This window comes from Nomascus leucogenys, chromosome 11, assembly GCF_006542625.1.
Source record: "Nomascus leucogenys isolate Asia chromosome 11, Asia_NLE_v1, whole genome shotgun sequence".
Classification (NCBI taxonomy): domain Eukaryota; kingdom Metazoa; phylum Chordata; class Mammalia; order Primates; family Hylobatidae; genus Nomascus; species Nomascus leucogenys.
Genome location: NC_044391.1, coordinates 42,919,669 through 42,940,060, shown reverse-complemented (window position 1 = coordinate 42,940,060; position 20,392 = coordinate 42,919,669). Strand labels below are relative to the sequence as shown.

Genomic DNA, 20,392 nt, shown 5'->3' with positions numbered 1-20,392 from the left:
AGTTTTGCTAATTAAACTATGACATACCTTTGATTACAAGGTGTGTTTTAATTTCAAAGATTTAAAATGGGCCCGGGCGTGGTGGCTTACACCTGTAATCCCAGCATTTAGGAAGGCTGAGGTGGGTGGATCACCTGAGGTCAGGAGTTCAAGACCAGCCTGGCCAACATGGCGAAACTCCCCTCTCTACTAAAAATACAAAAATTGGCTGGGTGTGGTGGCGGGTGCCTGTAATCTCAGCTACTTGGGAGGCTGAGGGAGGAGAATCACTTGAACCTGGGAGGCAGAGGCTGCAGCGAGCTGAGACTGCGGCATTGCACTCCAGCCTGGGTGATAGAACAAGACTCCATTTCAAAAAAAAAAAAAAAAATATATATATATATATATATTTATACACACACACACACACATAAAATGAAATAAAAATAAAATGTAAAAAGCATGTCCTAGAAGCAGAGAAATACAGTGAGTCTCCAACAACAGATAATATATTCCATGAGGGCAGAAAACATGTCTCACTTCATCTTTAGTTTCTCAATGCCTATTATCATGCTTGATACAGAGCAGGGGAAAAGAACAAACAAACCTGATGTTTTTACCTAATCCCTTACCATGTCTTTCACGTCACCAGTGTAGGTCCTAGAGAAGTTCAACAAGCTGTTTTTTATATTTAGTAACCACTTACTTCACTGCCACAGCCTTTCTAGGGACCACTGTGAATTCATAACTAAATTACTCCAACAAAATCCTTTTATCTGAGCTCCTGATTTCTAACTTTTCTACACTTTTATCTACAAAGAAACACTCTAATAAGTATCATTTGCATTGCAAATATTTTTACTTAATATCTCCAATCCACTAGATTCAAGTTTTTCAAATTTATTTATTACTATTATTTTGGCAGAATCTCTTCTTGAAACAAAATGTTAGGAAATGGTTCAACAAACACACTTGTGTGGTTGATGCAGGAGTGGAAGGCTGTTTGGTTGGCAAACCCTGAGCTACTCTGTGAGACCACTAAGCCTCTAGGAAGCACACAGAAGAGAACCCATCATTCCCTGTGTTAGTTATAAGCTTCCACATGATAGCTTTGTGCTTTTCCAATCTTTGGTCCCCTCAAGCTCATTCCAAGTTTAGCACCTTGACTCAAGCCATCCTCACTCTTCACTTGTCACCCCCAAAGTCTCAAATGTCTACTTTCCAAACCAATCTTTAAGGCCTCTTTCAAGTCCTATCTCCACCAGAAAAAGCCTTTCTTGTTTACTCCCCACTAACCTCACTGACTTCTGAGCTCTCACACTTGTTTTCCATGCCTCAAAACCCAGTACTTAAGTATAAACTCTCGTATGTAGTTGCAGCTGCCATATAATGGTTTCATGTATGTAAGTCTTTCTCCTGAACACAAGCATCATTTTAAGACAGGTTTAGTTAGTATCTTCAGAACCTAACAAGGGTTAATCAGACAGCAGACATTTAGTTCTTACTATACTGAAATACACCACCTGTTTGTTGTTGTTGTTGTTGTTTTGAGACAGGGTCTCGTTCTGTTGCCCGGGCTGAAGTGCAGTGGCACGATCTCAGCTCACTGCAACCTTCGACTTCCAGGCTCAAGCAATTCTCCCACCTTGGCCTCCCAGAGTAGCTGGGACTACAGGCATGCACCACTATGCCCAGCTAATTTCTGTATTTTTAGTAGAGATGGGTTTCACCATGTTTCCCAGGCTGGTCTCAAACTCCTGAGCTCAAGTGATCCACCTGCCTCGGCTTCCCAAAGTGCTGGGATTACAGGCGTGAACCACCATGCCTGGCCACACCACTTCTTTTCCACCTGTTAATACACCTCTCTCCATACACCTCACCTCACCCTTGCTTGCACTTTACCAAAGCTTTCTGATATTCCTCTTATACAAATTTCTCGTTTACCTCTGACATATAACTCAAGCTAATATCCATACCTAAAATATCTCATTCCCCCACTTTACTACTTCACATTCTTCTAGTGGGTGTCACTATGTAGAGATGTCACCAGGTTACCACCTCCTGCATACAGTTTTCTTTACATTATTCAAAGCCTTTTCATACATATTAACTTATCTAACCTTTGAGACTCTATGAGGTAAAGAAGGTAGGAACTAATATCACTATTTTGCAAATGAAAAAAAGGAACTGAACTGCACTTAGGATGTTTGCCCAGAGTGGTACAACTAATTGGTGGGGGTTGGGAGCACCCAAGTGAAAATGTGAGTTTTAATTCTTGGTGTTGTGCTCTATGAAGCCTCTAAGTACATGTGGTCTGCACTAATAATAAACCTACTATAAGAACCATACCTCTGATCAAGCACAGATATTTCCTACCTCCTTAACTTTATTATCATCCCTGAGGAAAAGAGAAGCTTCATATATTTGAATTATCACTTTTTCTATTCGAAAGATTCTTGAGTCTTAAACATTTTACATACATACAGACATATTTTTAAGAGACAAGGTCTCACTCTCTCACCCAAACTGGAGTGCAGTGATGATCATGGCTTACTATAACCTTGAACAGAACTCTTGAGTTCAAGCAATCCTCCCGCCTCAGCCACCTGAGTGGCTGGGACTACAAACATGGGCCACCACACCCAGCTGATTTTTTACTTTTTCCTTTTTTCGTAGAGGTACAGTCTCACTATGTTGCCCAGGCTGGTCTGAAGCTCCTGGGCTCACGTGATCCTCCTCCCTCAGCCTTCCAAAGTACTGAGATTACAGGATGAGCCATTGCACTTGGCCTCAAACATTTTCAAAAAACACCTTTGTACCAGATATTTTGAGCCATAAAGAAAGGGACTACTGCAGCAGGACTGTTCACAGAAAAAAAAAAAAAAAAAGAAAGAAAAGAAAGGAGGGTGTGAGGGGAGTAGAGAATGAGAAATTACTTAATGGGTACAGTGTACATTACTGCAGTGATGTACACACTAAAAGCCCTGCCTTCGCCACTATACAACATATCAGTGTAACGAAATTGTACTTGTACCCAACAAATTTATACAAATAAAAGATCAGCATAAATAACTCAAAAAAAAAAAAAAGGCATACTAGATTTGCTTGCTCTGTAGGGAAAACTGACAAATTTAAAGCTGTGAGTACTTCCCAGAATTTGGGTTCTTTTAGGATCCTAGATTTTCCAATTGTTCTCTAATTTCCCCTCAAGAAAAAGTAATCACATTGTTCACACTAAAGTGACAGTATCAGAAACACAACTATGGTTAAAGAGCTAGAGCAGCCCCCCCTTATCAGAGCGGGGAATATGTTCCAAGACCCCCACGGATCCCTGAAACCATGGACCGAACCCTATACATATTGTTTTTTCATACATACATACATACCTGTGATAAAGTTTAATTTATAAATTACACAAAGTATGAGATAACAACTTCTCTTTGGCATATATTTGGCTTATCTTGGATATATCCATATTGCCAGCATTACTACTTTTGCACTTTTAGGCCATAAATATGTAAAGTAAAAATACTTGAATACACTGATACCACAGCAGTTGAGAAGGTTACTAAGTGACTTGTTAGCATATACAGAGGGTATAACTGGACAAAGAGAAGATTCCCATTCACCCTGGACAGACTGAGATTTCACCACACTACTCAGAAAGGCATGTAATTTAAAACTTGTAAACTTTGTTCTAGAATATCCCATTTAACATTTTTGGACCATAGTTGACCACAGGTAACAGAAACCATGGTTAAGAGGAGACTACTATACCGAGATAAAATATCGTTAACTACAAATTCAGTGTCAGAACTAAAGCACATGTTTAAAATACTAACGCTTTGGTATTTACCAAATAAAAGAGCAAATGACATAGAAAAATAGCACCTAAGCACATAGTAAATTTAAGAATGAACAGAAATATATTAATTTATGAATTAAAGTGTTACATTTATTGCTTAATAGAATTCACCCTAATTATATAGCCTCTATAAGAAAAATGGCAAATATCACCCACAATCTCCCTCACAAAAATCCCTAAATACTTACTCATGTAAGTTTAAGGCTTACGGAGAACTCTGACCATGTGCTGGATGGCAGTACCCAGAACGAAACAAAATATATACTCTAATTTCATAGACCTTAAATTTTAGAATTAGAAGAAGACTCAGAGTTTATAGTTTAAGCAAATTTTCTATATGGTACAAGAAATTCTTTTGCAGTCTACAGAATCTTTGACAGATGAACATCCAATCTTTAATGAATGATCACTACACTGTTGTGTAACTCTAGTCTGTTTTTGTGTGTGCATATACATATGTTTTTCCAGGGCCAAACAAAATTATAGAACTACGTCAGAAAAAAAAAAAAAAAAGCCCCTCATATATCTAAAGACAGCCGTCACAATTTCTTGTTTTCTTTTAAAGACAAAACTCCGTTCTTTGATTATTGCTAGTATGAAATGTTTTCCACATTCTTCATTCTGGGAATCCTTCTTGATACATTTGCACAGCTGTCAATGTCCCATTTAAAATGTGCCACCCGGTACTGCGCACAACATTGCAGAAGTATCTCACAAACGCAAGGTACAGAAGCTTTATTCTACTCTCAGTTCATTTTAAGCCAGTACATCCCAAATCATTTTCACAAGTCCTCCTGCCAAGCCAGGTTTTTTACCTTGTAGGTATGTAATTCCCTCCATCTTAAGGAGAGGATCTTACTTGTTAAATGTGTCTTACTAATTCTGGCCCACCATTTCAGCCTATTAAGATCACTCTGAATCTCAGTTCTATCATATAAGCACCACCTCCTAGCGTTGTCTCATATTTGAATTCAGTGAATTCAGCCATCCTTCAACCTGGTATTTTTTTTTTTGAAAAAAAAAAAAAAAAAGTCAAACTACATCAAAATTAGAACCCCATGCCATAGTGTGACACCTCGTAAGGAGGTGAATAATAATTACCACTTTTCATTCAATTGTGCAACCAGCTATGAGCCTTCAAAGAGGCCACAACTGTCAATACTAAAATCAAGATAAATTATGTTAACATTATTTCCTTTGGATACTCATCTAGAAATCCTAAAGAAAGAAGATACGAACCTAGTTTCTTAGTGAACCCATACTGGCTCCCAGTGATTCCTCGGTTCTTTTTTAAAACGCTCAAGAGCCAACTATTCAATAATTCATTCAAGGACTTTGCTAAGGACGGTTATCAAGCTCATTTGTCTGAAGTTAAGAATGTTTTAAAAAATTAAGGTGTTATTCATGCTAAATTTTCTGATACTTTTTACCATGCAGCATAAATTTTAAGTTATTGATACTAGCCTGAAACTGAATCTGAAAGTTCCTTGTGACCCTAGGATAACATCCATTTTTATCATCTTGACTTCCAAAAAAGCAAACCCAGAAATGCAGGAGAAAGACAACTGGAGGAGAAGTCAAGATTCTAGCCCTCACTTTGCCATCAAATATAAGAGGGTCATTTAACCTTTCTGGGCTTCAATTTCTTCATTTCTAAAATAGGGCTAAGGAAAGAGGGTGGGAGAAAGAGGCTCATTTACTTTGAAGTTACCTTAGTGATTACAATTTCATTAAGCCCTCATCTCACCACATACTTAAATAAGCAATTTGTGGTTCAACAGGTTTCCTTTGCCACAATTTGCCCATTCACTAGGTAGCAAAATGACAAGCATTATGAACATCCAATCTTAACTCAAACCTGCATCAGAAAAGTACAGAAGAGCACATATATGTGTATAGTCTGATATTAGGTCAGGTTCCCCCGTTACTGTCAATCCTTACTGTGTCACCCCCAAGTACTTAATGTAGCAGTGCAGAACCTTCGACCCATATTTCTGCTTTCACTTCAAACAGTAAAAACACAAAATGCCTTTATAAACAGACTTTAGCAGCAGTATCAAAAGGTTACAACTGCTGAGCCGTCATCTCCAAGATTCTTTCCACCTACAATTCTATCATTTTGTAAGTCTGTTATTTCTACAAGATCTATGCGTAGCACCATTCCCTATCTTCCTTCTTGATTAAGCAAATTTAGAGCTGTGAGTGCTTTCATGCCTGCCCCAATATTCCCTAAGTGTTACTCATTATATATTCCCTGATTCAGAATTTGAAAAGCAGGTGATTAAAACTCTATTTTCAGCCAGACACGGTGCCTCGCGCCTGTAATCCCAGCACTTTGGGAGGCTGAGGTGGGGAGATCACCTGAGGTCAAGAGTTCGAGACCAACCTGGCCAACATGGCAAAACTCCATCTCTACTAAAAATACAAAAATTAGCCAGGCGTGGTGACGTGCCTGTAGTCCCTGCTACTTGGGAAGCTCAGGCTGGAGAATTACTTGAACTCAGGAGGCAGAGGTTGCAGTGAATAGATATCGTGCCACTGCACTCCAGCCTGGGCGACAGAACGAGACTCCATCTCAAATGCAAACAAACAAACAAAAAACTCTATTTTCCTTTGCTACTCTATCCTGAAACCCTTCTTAAAAAAAAAAAAAAAAAAAAAAAGCCCTTTTAAAAAATTAATGTGGCTCTACATTGAGTACTTTTCATCTTCCATGAAAAGATCATTCAATAGGTAAAGCCAGCTTGGTAGTTCAGAACCTAAGTCATTCGTACTGAATACAAGATTTAAGTTTCTAATAATGAATTCCAATCTATAACAAACAGTATTAGAAGATTTAAAGAAGTAAGATTACTGGAGTAAATCTGACTCTTCTGAAAAAAAGACTAGCCAAACACAGGAGTACATGAGCATGTATATATACAGATGCCCATTAGGGAAATCCAAATTAATAAAACATATATGGCAAAGGAAAGCCATATTTGTATTAAACCTCAAGCCAATTTTCCACCTTTAGTAGCTCTGGAAAAAAAGATCAGTGTAAGAAGTTAATTCTACTGGATTAAATTGTTTTAAAATTAAATATAAATTTTAATTATTTTCTTTGGTACCTATTTTTACCAATAATGAAGAATTGGTCCTTCCATTTCTGGTTTCATACTATATCCCCAGGTTTCATATTTTAATTCCTTGGAAAAGTAAAGAAATTAGGTAAGAGAGTCAAGTTCTTGAAGGGTCAGTAGTATCTTAAGTCTGAACTTCCTCTGTGGGAGAACCAGCATAAAATTTTTAATTTCCACTAAAATTGACAAAGAAATATTCATTCATCAATCAAAAGGCCTACAGGATGATCTCTGTTACTACATATGATGATTACTGCCAAAAACCAGTCACATTGTGGACCACTCCAAGTTAACTACAGATTTAGATATCAATTGTTCCTACATAGCTCTGAATTCTTTAAGGAAATGTAACACCTGAAATTCACTTTATTTAGGGCTCTTTGACTACTCGAAGACATTGTGAAAACAGGTAGTTAACTCTCCTCACTTAGTTAAAATAAAGCAGCTTAAGCCAGAGGTACAATTAGTTGTCTTTGAGCTTAAAGTAAGGTTTCTGCTTCTCCTTTGAAGTCAAACTCAGCATGTTCACACTTATAAATGGGAGCTAAAAAAAAAAATGGTTACACATGGACATACAGATGGAATAACAGACACTGGGGACTACAAAAGGTGGAGGGCAAAAGGTGAAGGGTAGGGTGAGGGTGGAAAAAATACCTATTGGGTAAAAGGTTCACTATTTCGGTGATGGGTACACTAAAATCCCAGACTTCTCCACTATGCAATATATCCATGTAACACAACCGCACTTGTACCCCCTAAATCTATTTTTTTTTTAAAAAAGTAAAAGTAAAAAAATTGTAAGTCAAATTTAGAATCCCAATAACGAAACAAAAAGTATGCAGAGCATACACATATTTAGTTCCTACTACAATTCTAACTAATGCTCAGCATGAAGGTCAGGATTTACAGCTGAGACCAAAGCACAGAAACACATTATACTGAACACATTATTAATAGGAAGAGGATCCCCCTAGGTTGTCGCTAACATTCTCATTTCATAAAACTAAGTATGAGGCTCCCCAGCTTCAAGTACTGGTTTCATTAGATTTACCTTGTATTTTACTTTTTTTCTGTTCATGTCATCTAGACTTCCCTTAATCTCCTGAAGAGTAAAATGAGAATAGTGGATGGTGGAGAGTTTTAGCTCATTGTCCTTGAGCTAGCAATTACATTCCGTCAAAGCTACTAATTTTTGAAGCCTTGGCATAAAAATTTCGAGCAAAATTTTCCCCACAAATTAAACAATACCATTCTCCTGGGGAACAACATGAACCAACCAAGAAAGTACTTACAGATGAATGGGGACACAAAGTAAAAGATCTGAACTTTCAGGGCTCATTTATAAAAGGGCAATATGGGTACTTATTGCTCCTTCTCCCCCTTGTCAAGACAGTAAAGTTCCCGGTGTCTCACTCTTAGAGTCTCTTTTTTTTTTTTTTTTGAGATGGAGTTTCGTTCTTGTTGCCCAGGCTGGAGTGCAATGGCACGATCTCGGCTCACTGCAACCTCCGCCTCCTGGGTTCAAGTGATTCTCCTGCCTCAGCCTCCCGAGTCGCTGGGACTACAGGCATGTGCCACCACGCCTGGCTAATTCTGTATTTTTAGTAGAGACGGGGTTTCTCCATGTTGGTCAGGCTGGTCTCAAACTCCCAACCTCAGGTGATCCACCTGCCTTGGCCTCCCAAAGTACTGGGATTACAGGCGTGTGCCACCGCACCCGGCCCACTCTTAGTGTCTTAAAAATGCAAAGCCAAAAGAAATTAATGAAAACAAAGTTGTTTTACTAGCTTCATTAAAACCATTCCAAGGCATTGCTCCTAATTACAAAGTGCTACTTTCTCCATCATCTTTTATACCTTAGTTCAAAGAGCATTTGTCAAGCACCTACTATGCTAGGCAATGGGATAAAATCTGCAAACTAGGCCTAGATTAACTGTATTGACTTGTACACATCAAGCAAGGTACATTTCTGGTCTTTGTCAGACTGCTGTCTTTTTAAAAGGATTGAGCATATTTATTAGAACATAAACAACATCGATAAAATTTTAAATCTTTGGTTTCGGGGGAAAAAAATCCAACTACGTAGAGTTCAAATTTCCTCCTATACTTAAAACAGAACCACCCAAATCATCTAAATCCTTTAAGTGAAACAATTATCCCTGAAAATGAAGGAATAACCACACCTATTGGCAGTGTTCAGCATACAGTAGCCATCTCAATATACTTTTGTGAAATAAAAACTAAAAAGTTGTAGTTGCCACCGATACCTATTCTCTGAGGCACAAACGAACTAGCACAACACCCCCACCTGCTTCCATATTCTGTCTTCTGGTTCACTGCAGATGACCAGATACTTGATTCTCAAACTTCAGTGAGTTTGTTTGAGAGAGGGTCTCGCTCTGTCACTCAGGTGGGAGGGCAGTGAGGCAATCACAGCTCACTACAGCCTGGATCCCCTGGGCACAAGCGATCCTCCTACTTTAGCCTCCCAAGAAGCTGAGACCACAAGTGTGCTACCACACCCAGCTAACTTTTTTAAATTTTTTTGTAGAGACGGGGTCTCCCTATGTTGCCCATGCTGGTCTTGAACTAGTGGGCTCAAGCAATCCTCCCACCCTGGCCTCCCAAAGTGTTGGGATTACAGGGATGAGCCACCACACCCAGCCACTTCAGTGAGTTTTAGAATCACCTGGAAAGTTTGTTTGAAAGGCAAATCCCTTGACCCCCACAATTCAAAACTTACAGTACCAAAAACCGGATCCTGTGTTTATTTTAATGCACCATTCAAGTTAATCTAAGTTTCGGTGGCCAAAACATTTCTTTACCCTCACGATGGCTAAGAGAAAACCTCTGGATTGCAAAAGTTATCAACTAGAGAGCAGAAAAATTGATTACTTCTAACCTAAATTGTAAGTTACTCAATTCTCTTAATCCCAACTCACTAATGTTTAATAAGCAAGATGAAATGGACGTGAAATAACTTCTGCTTTCACAATGCAAACTGTCATTCAACTCACCAAAAACACTTTTCTGAAACACTACAATTATTATCAAAGTTTTTAGCAAAGGAGTAGAAACAAAGCAAGTTAAGTATTGTAATCCAGAGAAACATTTATGTAATTACGCTGTAATAGTTTTAGGAGAAAAAGTACCACAATCAAAACACTAACTAGATGACTGTGCTTGCCACTAGCCACATGTGGCTACTTAAATTAAAATTAAATAAAATTTAAAATTCAGTTCCTCAGTTGCCCCACACACATTTAACTGCTTAACAGCCACATGTAGCTAGGTAGATAGAAAACAAACATTTCCAACATCACAGAAAGTTCTGCTGGATAGCGCTGGCCTAGAAGCACTGGTATCTAGATAAAAAATATAATCTCGGTTCTCCTGAATCAGAAGGTTTTATCTGGCAATTTACGATTTTACTATATATGCCTACTTTAGGTATTAACCATAAAAGAAGAACCCTAGCGTAATTTTTCTGCGACTTGTTTCAAGAAAGATCATTCAAAAGTGATAAACTTATTTATCTCAGATTATCAAAATAGAAATATTTAACTAACAAGGTCTGGAAGTACCAAAGGCACTAAAACATAACGAGGTTTTCATCAAATCAGAATCAATGAAAAGGGTTTAATTACTAGAAAACAAAAGTTATTAGGTACAATAAGACTGGTCCAAAAAAGATTAAAACTACTTCCCAAGTACTTTAGAAGTATCTATTTATATGCATAACAAATAACAACTGCTTTTACAATTGGTTTAAAAATAACTTTACCACAATTAATTCAAATTAGTGACCTTTTACTGTCAACATTTTTCATTGCTTTCCACCAACCTTACATTAAACATCTACGAATCACACAATGACCATAAGATTTAATTAAATATAATTATATAAATGAAGGATTATTCATTCAAATCCTGATATTAGCATAAAAGTAGGCAAAAAGTTAACCAAACAATTTACAACTTAAAATTATCTCTCAACTGCGTCAGTATCTAGTTTAAAACCAGTGTAATAAAACACAAAAGCATGGGCGACAAGATGCTGAAGCTTGAGAAATAACTTCCACTAAAAAAAAAGCCTTATTACACCACAGAATTAAAAGTTCAACAGACTCACAATTATATATACCAATTCAGTTTAAAACTACTTTCCCTCAAAGAAAAGATAAATATCATTTCGACTAGGGTTCTTTCTGAAGAGTTGGAATGTACTAAGACCACTAAATTACAGAAGGCAATTATGATTCTAATCAGAAAGCTCTGTCCCATAAAATAATACTTTTAAAAAAACTAACAAATTTAACACATTATGAAATCTACAAAAGTGAACATGTCACGTTGATTACTACAGAGCTATGTTTGTTAGTATAATATTCCTATTTCTGGTTCCTTATGATCGTGTGTTTACTTCAGAGGTCTACGTCAAACCTAAGAATTAGCAAAGAAAAGCAGTAATTGTTATGAAAAACTATTTAAAAGGTACTTAAAAAGATGTCATAACTTACCTGCAACACTAGTGATTGTAACGGGAACTCCCTGCACTTGAACACCTGCAGCACCCAGGTTGGCAACGCTCACTGTCTGAAGGTTAGGCACTGATGCAAGCTGGGCAGTATTCAAAGTTATTGGGGCACCAGCAACAGCCACAGGAGCAATCTGAGCAAGAGTTGTGCCACCACTTGAAGACACTGGGGTGATGGTTAATTGTTGGGATAACCCAGCATTCTGAACTTGCAAATTTGAAAGACTCTGAATATTCTGAACCTGTACAGTTTGCCAACTGATTTGCCCTGAAGGTGTTAAAGTTGGAGCCCTGATAAGCACCTGAGTCGGATTTACTGCTTGAAGTTGAACATTCTGCAAAGGCTGCTGCTGGATGGTCTGAATCGTCTGCCCTGATTGGAGTTGAAATGACTGTGGTGGAATAGCCTGAATGATCTGTTGCTGAGGCTGTTGGATCTGGATCTGCTGTAAGATAGGTTGGCCTACAATTTGCACCTGCTGAAGAGAATTTGATTGATCCTGTGCATTCTGCATTCCATTAGGCTGAAGCTGACTGGAGCTCTGGGCTTCAGACTCAGTAGCAGCAGGTGTTTGAGATTCTTCAATGGTGCGTTCAGAACTACTGGCTGATGTGCTTGCATACTGGCCCGTATCTGCTGAGCTCACTAATGTGTCACTGCTTGTCAAAGACGTTGAAGCAGTGGTTGTGCAGGTAGTGGAGGAGGAGGGAGATTCCGGCATAGTACTGGCAGAAGCAGTGGTGTTGGTGGGTGTGGAAACTAACTGATTCCCATTGGAAGTCCCACTATCAGCAGTAGTAGCAGGCTGGCCAACCTGCCCAGTCCCTCCTCCGGCAGCCACGTTGTTTATCACTGGCAAAGCCAGAGTCACTCCTCCAATGTTAATTGGTAGGGTTGTTACAACTTGAGCCTGAGTACCAGGAAGAGTCTGTAACTGCAGTGGTATTGAAACACCAGGTCTAATTTGGACTGGAACTGTCTGATTTGCCAGGTTTTGAGCAAGAATATTCCCAGAAGCTGTCCTGTTAGCAGCTGTGAGTATAGCTTGATTATTACCTGCAGAAATGAGCTGAATTTGACCCTGCAAATCCTGTAGAGATGAACTACTAGTTGGATTGATTTGAATTTGTTGACCTTCCACTGTCTGAAGTTGTGGAATTACTTGGTACTGTACACTACCACTTGGATTTTGTACTTGTATGACTTGAAATTGACCAGGGGTGGAAGAATTACCTGATTTAGTTTTTGTAGGAGATGCACTCCCGTTATTACTGCTGGAAGAACTAGACGAACTAGAGGCTGGTTGAGAAACGTTATTCTCTTTTGACGCAGGAGGAGTGGAGGCAACAAGTTGCCAAGCGTTTCCAGCAAGTTGCGTTGTTACCAGTTCTAGCTGTTGTGGTTGATTCTGAAGTTGCACCAATCCTTGACTTGGATCTATAATAATTTGTTGTTGTCCAGTTGCTTGATTTTCACCAGGAGTCCCTATTTTGCTGCAAGTAGCTGCCAGTAAAGCCAGAGGAGAGGGCTGAGAGTCCTACCCAAAATGGGACGGTAAAGGAGAGGGGGGGGAAAAAAAAGTGGGCGGATTTAGTGGAGGCCAGTAGTTGCCAGGGGGTTACTTATTTTGACAGCTCTACATAACAATTTAGGAAGGAGCAGAAATCAAAAAGAAATACGAACAAAAGTAGGTAAGAACTATATGAATAAGGAATCAAGTCCTATAATATCAAGTTTAAATAAAAGGAAATTCTTAAAAACTTTGTAAAGTGTTATGCTCCAAAACTCAAAATGCCCTTGGGAACACACACACCGTTTTCTTATAGTCTGAATTCCTGATGTAATTTTAAACAGCGTTATACCCTCAAAGAGGTAAAATCTTGATGAATTTACAATTTAAGTTCCACACTCTCAGAAAGATGCTTTGAGTGGATAAACATTTTTATTGTTACTTCTGGACATTTAAAGGGCATAACTCCCTCTCTCTCCTAATGTGTCGTGATGAATTTTTTTTATTTGTTTGCTTTTACCTGGGAGCCTGAGGTTTTGGGTTTTTTATTGTTATTCTCTGGCTCAGAGGTTTTCCCTCCTTCTGTAGCCATCGCCGCTGCCGCTGCCGCCTCCTCCTCCTCCTCCTTCTTCTGATCTGCAACAAACCCCCCCCACCACACACACACGACAACAGGTTATTAGGATTATTATTCTTCTTCTTCCTCTCCTCTTCTCCCCCCTCCCCCCGAACATTAATCTCCATAAACCCGCGATCCACGCACACCGGCAGGGGGTGGGGGAGAAGGAGGGAAGGGAGGAGGGGGATATCACAAAACGTGGTTTGAAACCCGACCCATCGGCTCCAGAGCAACACCCAGAAGGAGGTTGTTCTCTCTCAGACATTAAGACAAAACACAACCCTCCTTCCCTCCCCCTGATTCCCTCCCGCCCTCTCCTCCTCCCCTTAAAGCATCTCAGCGGCCCCGGGGGAGCGGGGAGAACCGAGCAGGGTCTGGGGAGGGAGGGAGAGAGGGAGGCGGCGAAGGAGACTGAGGGGGGTGGAGAATACGTACCGCTCATCCCGCATTAACAGGACAAACCCTCAGACGGAGACACTGGGATAGAGGTGGGTGGGGGTGGGGGCGAGGCGGGAGGAGAGGCCGGTCCCGCCCGCCCGCGGTGGCTCGGAGGAGGCTGTAGCTGGCACAGGCTCTGCCTCTTTTTCCGCGAATGGCCGCCGCTGGGCTGTGGCGTAGCAGCTCCTCTCTCCGCCCGAGCCCGGCTGACTCGCCCTTGATTGACAGCGGCGGCGCGCGGCGCGGGCGGCGGCGCGGGTCGGGGGCGGGGCCAGGGCGGTGCGAGCCCGGCCGACTCCCCACCCCCCTCGGCCTCTCTCCGCCGGAGCCTCCGACTCTCCACCCCTTCCCCCAGCGGATTGGCCGCCGACCTGCCGGGGGCCGGGGCGCTGGGGCCGCCTCCTCTCCACCCCCTTTCTCGGGGTTATTCTTTTAGCAGCTCTTGTCCTCCTCCCTGGCTCCTCTGGCGCTCTTTCTCTCCGCGTTCTAGCTCAGGAGCGCTGTCGGTAGGCCCTCCATACAGCCAAACTTGTTGTCTCAGGATATCCCGCCCCCTACTCATTTCCCAGCGCCCTCCACTCAAAAACCCGCTCCAGCAATCCCTCCAATTGCCACTAAAGAAAAAAGTAGGGCCCTTGCTCCAGGCAAGCGAGAGCGGCGAACGTGGGCGCGCGCGGACCATCGACAGCTCGGCGCGCTGGGTGAACTGCCTGCTGCCCCCGCGCAGGGAGCATGGCTTTCCTGAGGCGCATCCGGACCCGGGCGCCCTTTTTCCCTGGCTCGGTCTCCATTGGCTGAGCCCAGGATGACGCGCGCTGAGTGGTGGGAGAAGGGGGTGGGGCACTACCGCGAAGGTTGTCGGTACTCGTAGTTTCCGGCGGCCGCGGTGCCTTCTTCAAGGCACCGCCTCTCTCCCGCCCCCGACCGAGGCCTGGCTGCCGAGCGGAAAGCTGCCCGAGGGGGCGGTGGCGGCAGGGCGTGGCCGGGGCCGAGTGGGAGTTGAACTGAGCGAGGAGGAGGGGGAATGGGTGTTGTTTGCCTGGGCCTATCCGCCGCGCGGGGCTGCCCAAACCACCTCTGCCACCGCCTCCTCGGCTCCAAGCCGCTCCCCGCGGGGCGAGCTCACACCCGGAGCGCTCGGCGATTGAGCGGGCGGCGGCGTGGGGAGGCGGGGTTTGCTGTCCTCGGGGTTTGAATGAACCCGGCTTCTTGAAGCAGCGCCCTCGCCTTGCCTTTCTTTGCTCACCTTCCCCTCAGGCCCCCCGCTTTGAGTCCGAGGCCTGTTTTCTCACAGAGAAGAATCTTCCATTTTTATTTGTTGTCTCTCTGGCTGGCAGCTGGGGAAGAGCAGTGACCCGCCTTCTAGGGTTGCATCGCGTTTTGCCTAAAAGCCTAAGTGGTTGGCGGAGTTTTAAGCCTTATCTGACAAGAGTCTCCGGGCGAAGAAAAGCCCAGCTCCATAAGGGTCAGCCCGGCTTACGGTGTAGCATAAGCGTAAGGGCAAGTGGAATTAACATCTAGCTGCACAAAGCATTTTATTGTCAAATGCACTTGAGCAGTGTCCTGCCTCAGCTTTCCTACAAAGTCCTGAAGTCAGGATGATGCCATGGAACGTAATCAGCGCCTGATTAACTGTACCAAAGGTGGAAGTGACCCCACATGTAAATACTGGCCTTGGGAACAAGGCATGCTTACACCCCAGGCTCAAAGCCATTTTCTCACTTCTTACCTGGGCTCCACACTCAGCCTTGGGCATTTTTTGTCTCCTGCCTGAGGCCTGACATGTTGCAATGGTGAGGAGGTCCCAGATGCTGAACTTGACTGGCATTTCCTTTGGTTGTTAAAGTAATTGCAAAATCAGCTGGTGACAAAGCCATGCAGCAAGACAAAGCAATTCGAATAAAGAATTCCATGGTATTGTCTACCCCATCTTATAAAATGAGCCAGAGATCCCTGAACAACATGCCTTTTCCCCATCGTGTACAATACAGAAAGCTCAAAAGTGCTTCTTGCATTTACGTATATACTGTCTCTATCCTCAGGTCCCCTCCTCCCCCCAGTTCACCAAGATAAATGAAGACATTTTGCAGTCTTATGAATTGGGGCTTTCATTGTCGTTTTCATTTAGAAAACCTGCTTCAGAGAGGCAATGTCAGTGACTCTGAACCATAGATTAAAAATAATGCTTTGTGAGGCGGAGAAGGGCGGATCAGGAGGTCAGGAGTTCGAGACCAGTCTGGCTAACATAGTGAAATCCTGTCTCTACTAAAAATACAAAAAATTAGCCAGGTGTGGTGGTGTGTGCCTGTAATCCCAGCTACTCGCGAGGCTGAGGCAGGAGAATCGCGTGAACCCAGGAGGTGGAGGTTGCAGTAAGCTGAGATCACGCCATTGCACTCCAACCCTGGGCGACAGTGCAAGACTCCGTCTCAAAAAATATATATATAATAATAATAATGCTTACCATCAGTATGAATCTGCAAAGTCCTAAATATTCTCCACCCTATAGATAAGTGGGAATACTGGTATCCATGAAACCTAAGTCCTGCTTTTTATGGTGGACCAAAGTCTTCTGGCTATTATGGACTGAATGTTTGTGTTCTCTGCCCCATTCCCCATTCATGTGTTGAAAATCTACGCGGGGCGCGGCTCACTCCTGTTATCCCAGCTCTTTGGGAGGCCAAGGCGGGCGGATCACTTGGGCCCAGCAGTTCCATACCAGCTTAGGCAACATGGTGAAACCCAGGCTCTACAAAAATTAGCCAACGTGGTGGCGCTGCCCTGCAGTCCCAGCTTCTTGTGAGGCTGAGGCGGGAGGATCGCTTGAGCCCAGGAGGCGGAGGTTGCATTGGGCCAAGATGGCGCCACTGCACTGTAGCCTGGGCAACAGAGTGAGACCCTGTCAAAAAAAAAAAAAAAAAGGGACGGAGGGGAAAGGAAGGGAGGAAGGAAGGAAAGGAAGGAAGGAAAAATTCTACCCCTTAGTGTGATGGTATTAGAAATTAGAAGGTAGGGTCTTTGGGAGATAATTAGGAATAAATATGGAACCCTCATGAATGAGATTGGTGACCTTAGAAGAATCAGGAAAGAGCTTGCTTCTCCTCCCTCTGCTCTCTTGTATTTGAAGATAACAACCAAAAGTCCTCAGTGTGATACCCGGTGGAAAGCTAGTTTTGCTAGGGAGGTGATATTGACAAAGACTCTCTCCTTTGACCAAACTTTAATCTGGTTCCTCTAAGTCCTCTTTCTCACTAGGTCCTGACCTGGAACTCTGTCCTTAGTTTAGTGGCTTTGTTCATTTAGTCCAGTTTTAGCAAGAATCCTGCTGGGTCCGTTGGGTAAAAACGCCTCACCCTCAATATTTGACCATATTTGGTATCTCATCAAATTCCTTATCCCCTGTTCTCGTTATCTTAGCACCCTGGCCTGCCTTCAGCAATAATCCCATTAAATTGGTTTAGCCAGAATCCTCCTTTATTCTGGAAATTTCCCCTTAGTAATTTTCCATCCACTGACTCCATCCTGCTCCTTGGCTTCAGATCTCTAGTTGTCTTTGTATTCATAGTTGAGCCCAATCTCTCTCTCCCACTGCAAGACCCCATTGGATAGTCTCTCCTTGACTAAAGTCTTTCTTGCTGTCTTTAACAAGTATCCTGAATTATTTTTTTGTTCAACAATGTAAATATAAATTCAACAAAATACTCAGCCTCAGGCCTGCGAGGGTGGTCTTTTCCCTGAGGAAGCAGTGGTCTAAAAACATTCCTTCCTACGCTCATTATTGCCTAGAAAACAGTGACTTTCAAACTTTTAAAAAAATTATGACCCACAGAAATAAATATATTTTACATCATGGCTGGCCCAGTAACTTTTTAAAAATTTATGACCCTAGGCCAGGCACGGTGGCTTACGCCTGTAATCCCAGCACTTTGGGAGCCCAAGGTGGGCAAATCGCTTGAGGTCAGGAGTTCAAGACCAGCCTGGATGAATCACTTGAGGTCAGGAGTTCAAGACCAGCCTGGCCAACATGGTGAAGTCCAATCTCTACTATAAATACAAAAATTAGCCAGCCATGGTGGCGAGTGCCTCGGGAGGCTGAGGCAGGAGAATCGCTTGAACCTGGGAGTCAGGGGCTGCAGTGAGCCGGGTGCTATAGTGAGCTGAGATCATGCCACTGCACTCCAGCCTGGGCGACAGAACAAGACTCCGTCTCAAAAAAAAAAAAAAGGAATAAGTATATTTTACATTATGGCCCAGTATGTACACACAGAGGAAATCAGCATTTGTATGTGAAATATTTAATGACACTGAGCACTGACCATTCAGCTCAAACACTTCCATAAAGCTGAAATAGTGTCCTAGAGGTAGAAGTCCTCTGCCACAAATTATCCTTGCAGTTGTGGAGTTGAGAGATCCAGAGGGTGGGGGAACAATGAGGGGACTTGCCAAAGAGGGGACTTGGACACTAGTTCATGGCATAAATGAGAAAAAGGGACTGTATTTGAGTGTGTCTTTTAGGAAGTTCCTTTTTTTTTTTTTTTTGAGACGAAGTCTCATTCTTGTGCCCCAGGCTGGAGTGCGATGGTGTGATCTTGGCTCACTGCAACCTCTGCCTCCCAGGTTCAAGTGATTCTCCTGCCTCAGTCTCCCAAGTAGCTGGGATTATAGGTGCCTGCCACCATGCCTGGCTAATTTTTGTGCTTTTTAATAGAGATGGGGTTTCACCATGTTGGTCAGGCTGGTCTCGATCTCCTGACTTCACATGATCCGCCAGTTTCGGCCTCCCGAAGTGCTAGGATTACATGTGTGAGCCACTGCCCCCAGCCAGGAAGCTACTTTTTAAATACCTGTTAAGCTCCTTCATTTTTTTTCTTTTTTTTTCCTAGCACCCTCCGAAAGTTATACAAATCATTTTGTATTTGGGAAGCAGATAGCAAAGATTTGGAGAGACCATAAACCAGAGAATAGTCAAAGCTTAACATCCACCTTTGCTCAAAAGTGTATTAACTGAGAGTATAGCCAACCAGAAATTAGACACAGGACTCAGTGAACGTATTTCACTTAGAACAAATAGCCTCCTTAGTACATCTGGACCATGCATAGTTGTTACTATAATAAGGCCCTGGTAGAATATAAAATCACATTAAAAATAAATTCCTTAGCCAACAATAATTGTTTTCAGGAAGGAGAGAAAGTTTTAGAAAGTTTAAGTGTAATGTAATTGGGATATTCATATACATATACATATGTAACTGTCACCAGCGAGTGAATCAAGATAAACCTGCAGAGTGCTGTGTTTAGTAGATAAGTAGATGGCCTTGCTATTCCTAACATGCATGCATTTAGCTCTCTCATAGTCTGCCCACATACAACTTCAGAGAAGGTTTAATTCACAATTTTTAAATGTGTAAAGTTTATTATTTCAGCCCAGTTACATGTATAGTTAATTCACATTAGAACACAATTAATAGCTATTGGCAGTTATTGGAACATAGCATATACAACTGTTTAATATTTTATATCAATCTATATGTGCAAAGGAGTATAATGTGGCTTATTATTGTTGCCATAAAAGATATTTGGTCAATGTGGAAGTTAAGACATAGATGAATTAATTTTCCTAAGGTTATATATGAACTTGGTGATTGCCAAGTGCAGTGGCTCATTACTGTAATCCTAACAGTTTGGGAGTCTGAGGTGGGAGGATCACTCGAGCTCGGGAGTTCAAGACCAGCCTGGGTGATATAGTAACACCATGTCTCTAGAAAAACTTAAAAAAAAAAAAAAAAAAAAAGCTGGGTGTGGTGGCATGCACCTGTTGTCACAACTACTAAGGAGGCTGAGGTGGGAGGATCGCTTGGGCCTGGGAGGTTGAGGCTGCAGTGAGCTGTGATGGTACCACTGCCCTCTAGTCTGGGTGACAGAGCAAGACCCTGTCTCAAAAATAGATAAAAAATAAAGTTGATGATTTAAAATCAAGAAAATATAGAGCAAAAATGCCTACTGTATTTGCAATTGTAACTTTCCAAAACATGCCAATTCCAGATACTCAATTTATTATTTTTTCATTAATAATCTTTCATTGGATAAAACCACTCAGATTTATATTCTGGTCTGCTGCTTATTAAAAGTGCAACCTTTGGGCAAGTGACTTCAACCCCTCTGAGCCTCATTCCTTCATTTATAAAACAGTGAAGATGATAATATTACCATCTCATGAGGTTGTTCCAGGAATTGAATGAGATTAAAAGATTTTTTAGAATAGTCGCTGGTAAACTCTCATTAAATGTTGGCTGTCATTTTAATCATTATTATTAATGTTAT

General features: G+C 41.9%; 1 protein-coding gene across 3 annotated transcripts in view; it reads right to left on the bottom strand.

Annotated features, from left to right (window-relative positions):
- Window positions 1-14,293, bottom strand: part of SP4 (Sp4 transcription factor) — an 86,028-nt gene extending 71,735 nt beyond the window's left edge. Inside the window, exons 1-3 of one of the 3 annotated variants that reach the window (XM_003252636.3) lie at window positions 14,069-14,293; window positions 13,535-13,650; window positions 11,487-13,041 (exon numbers count right to left, since the gene is read on the bottom strand). In XM_003252636.3, the coding sequence (XP_003252684.1) occupies window positions 11,487-13,041; window positions 13,535-13,650; window positions 14,069-14,075 (1,678 nt within the window). In that variant the 5' untranslated portion in view covers window positions 14,076-14,293. The remainder of the gene's footprint in view (window positions 1-11,486; window positions 13,042-13,534; window positions 13,651-14,068) is intronic. The other 2 variants (XM_030822209.1, XM_030822210.1) reach the window with 2 other exon arrangements.
- Window positions 14,294-20,392: the final 6,099 nt, after the last annotated feature.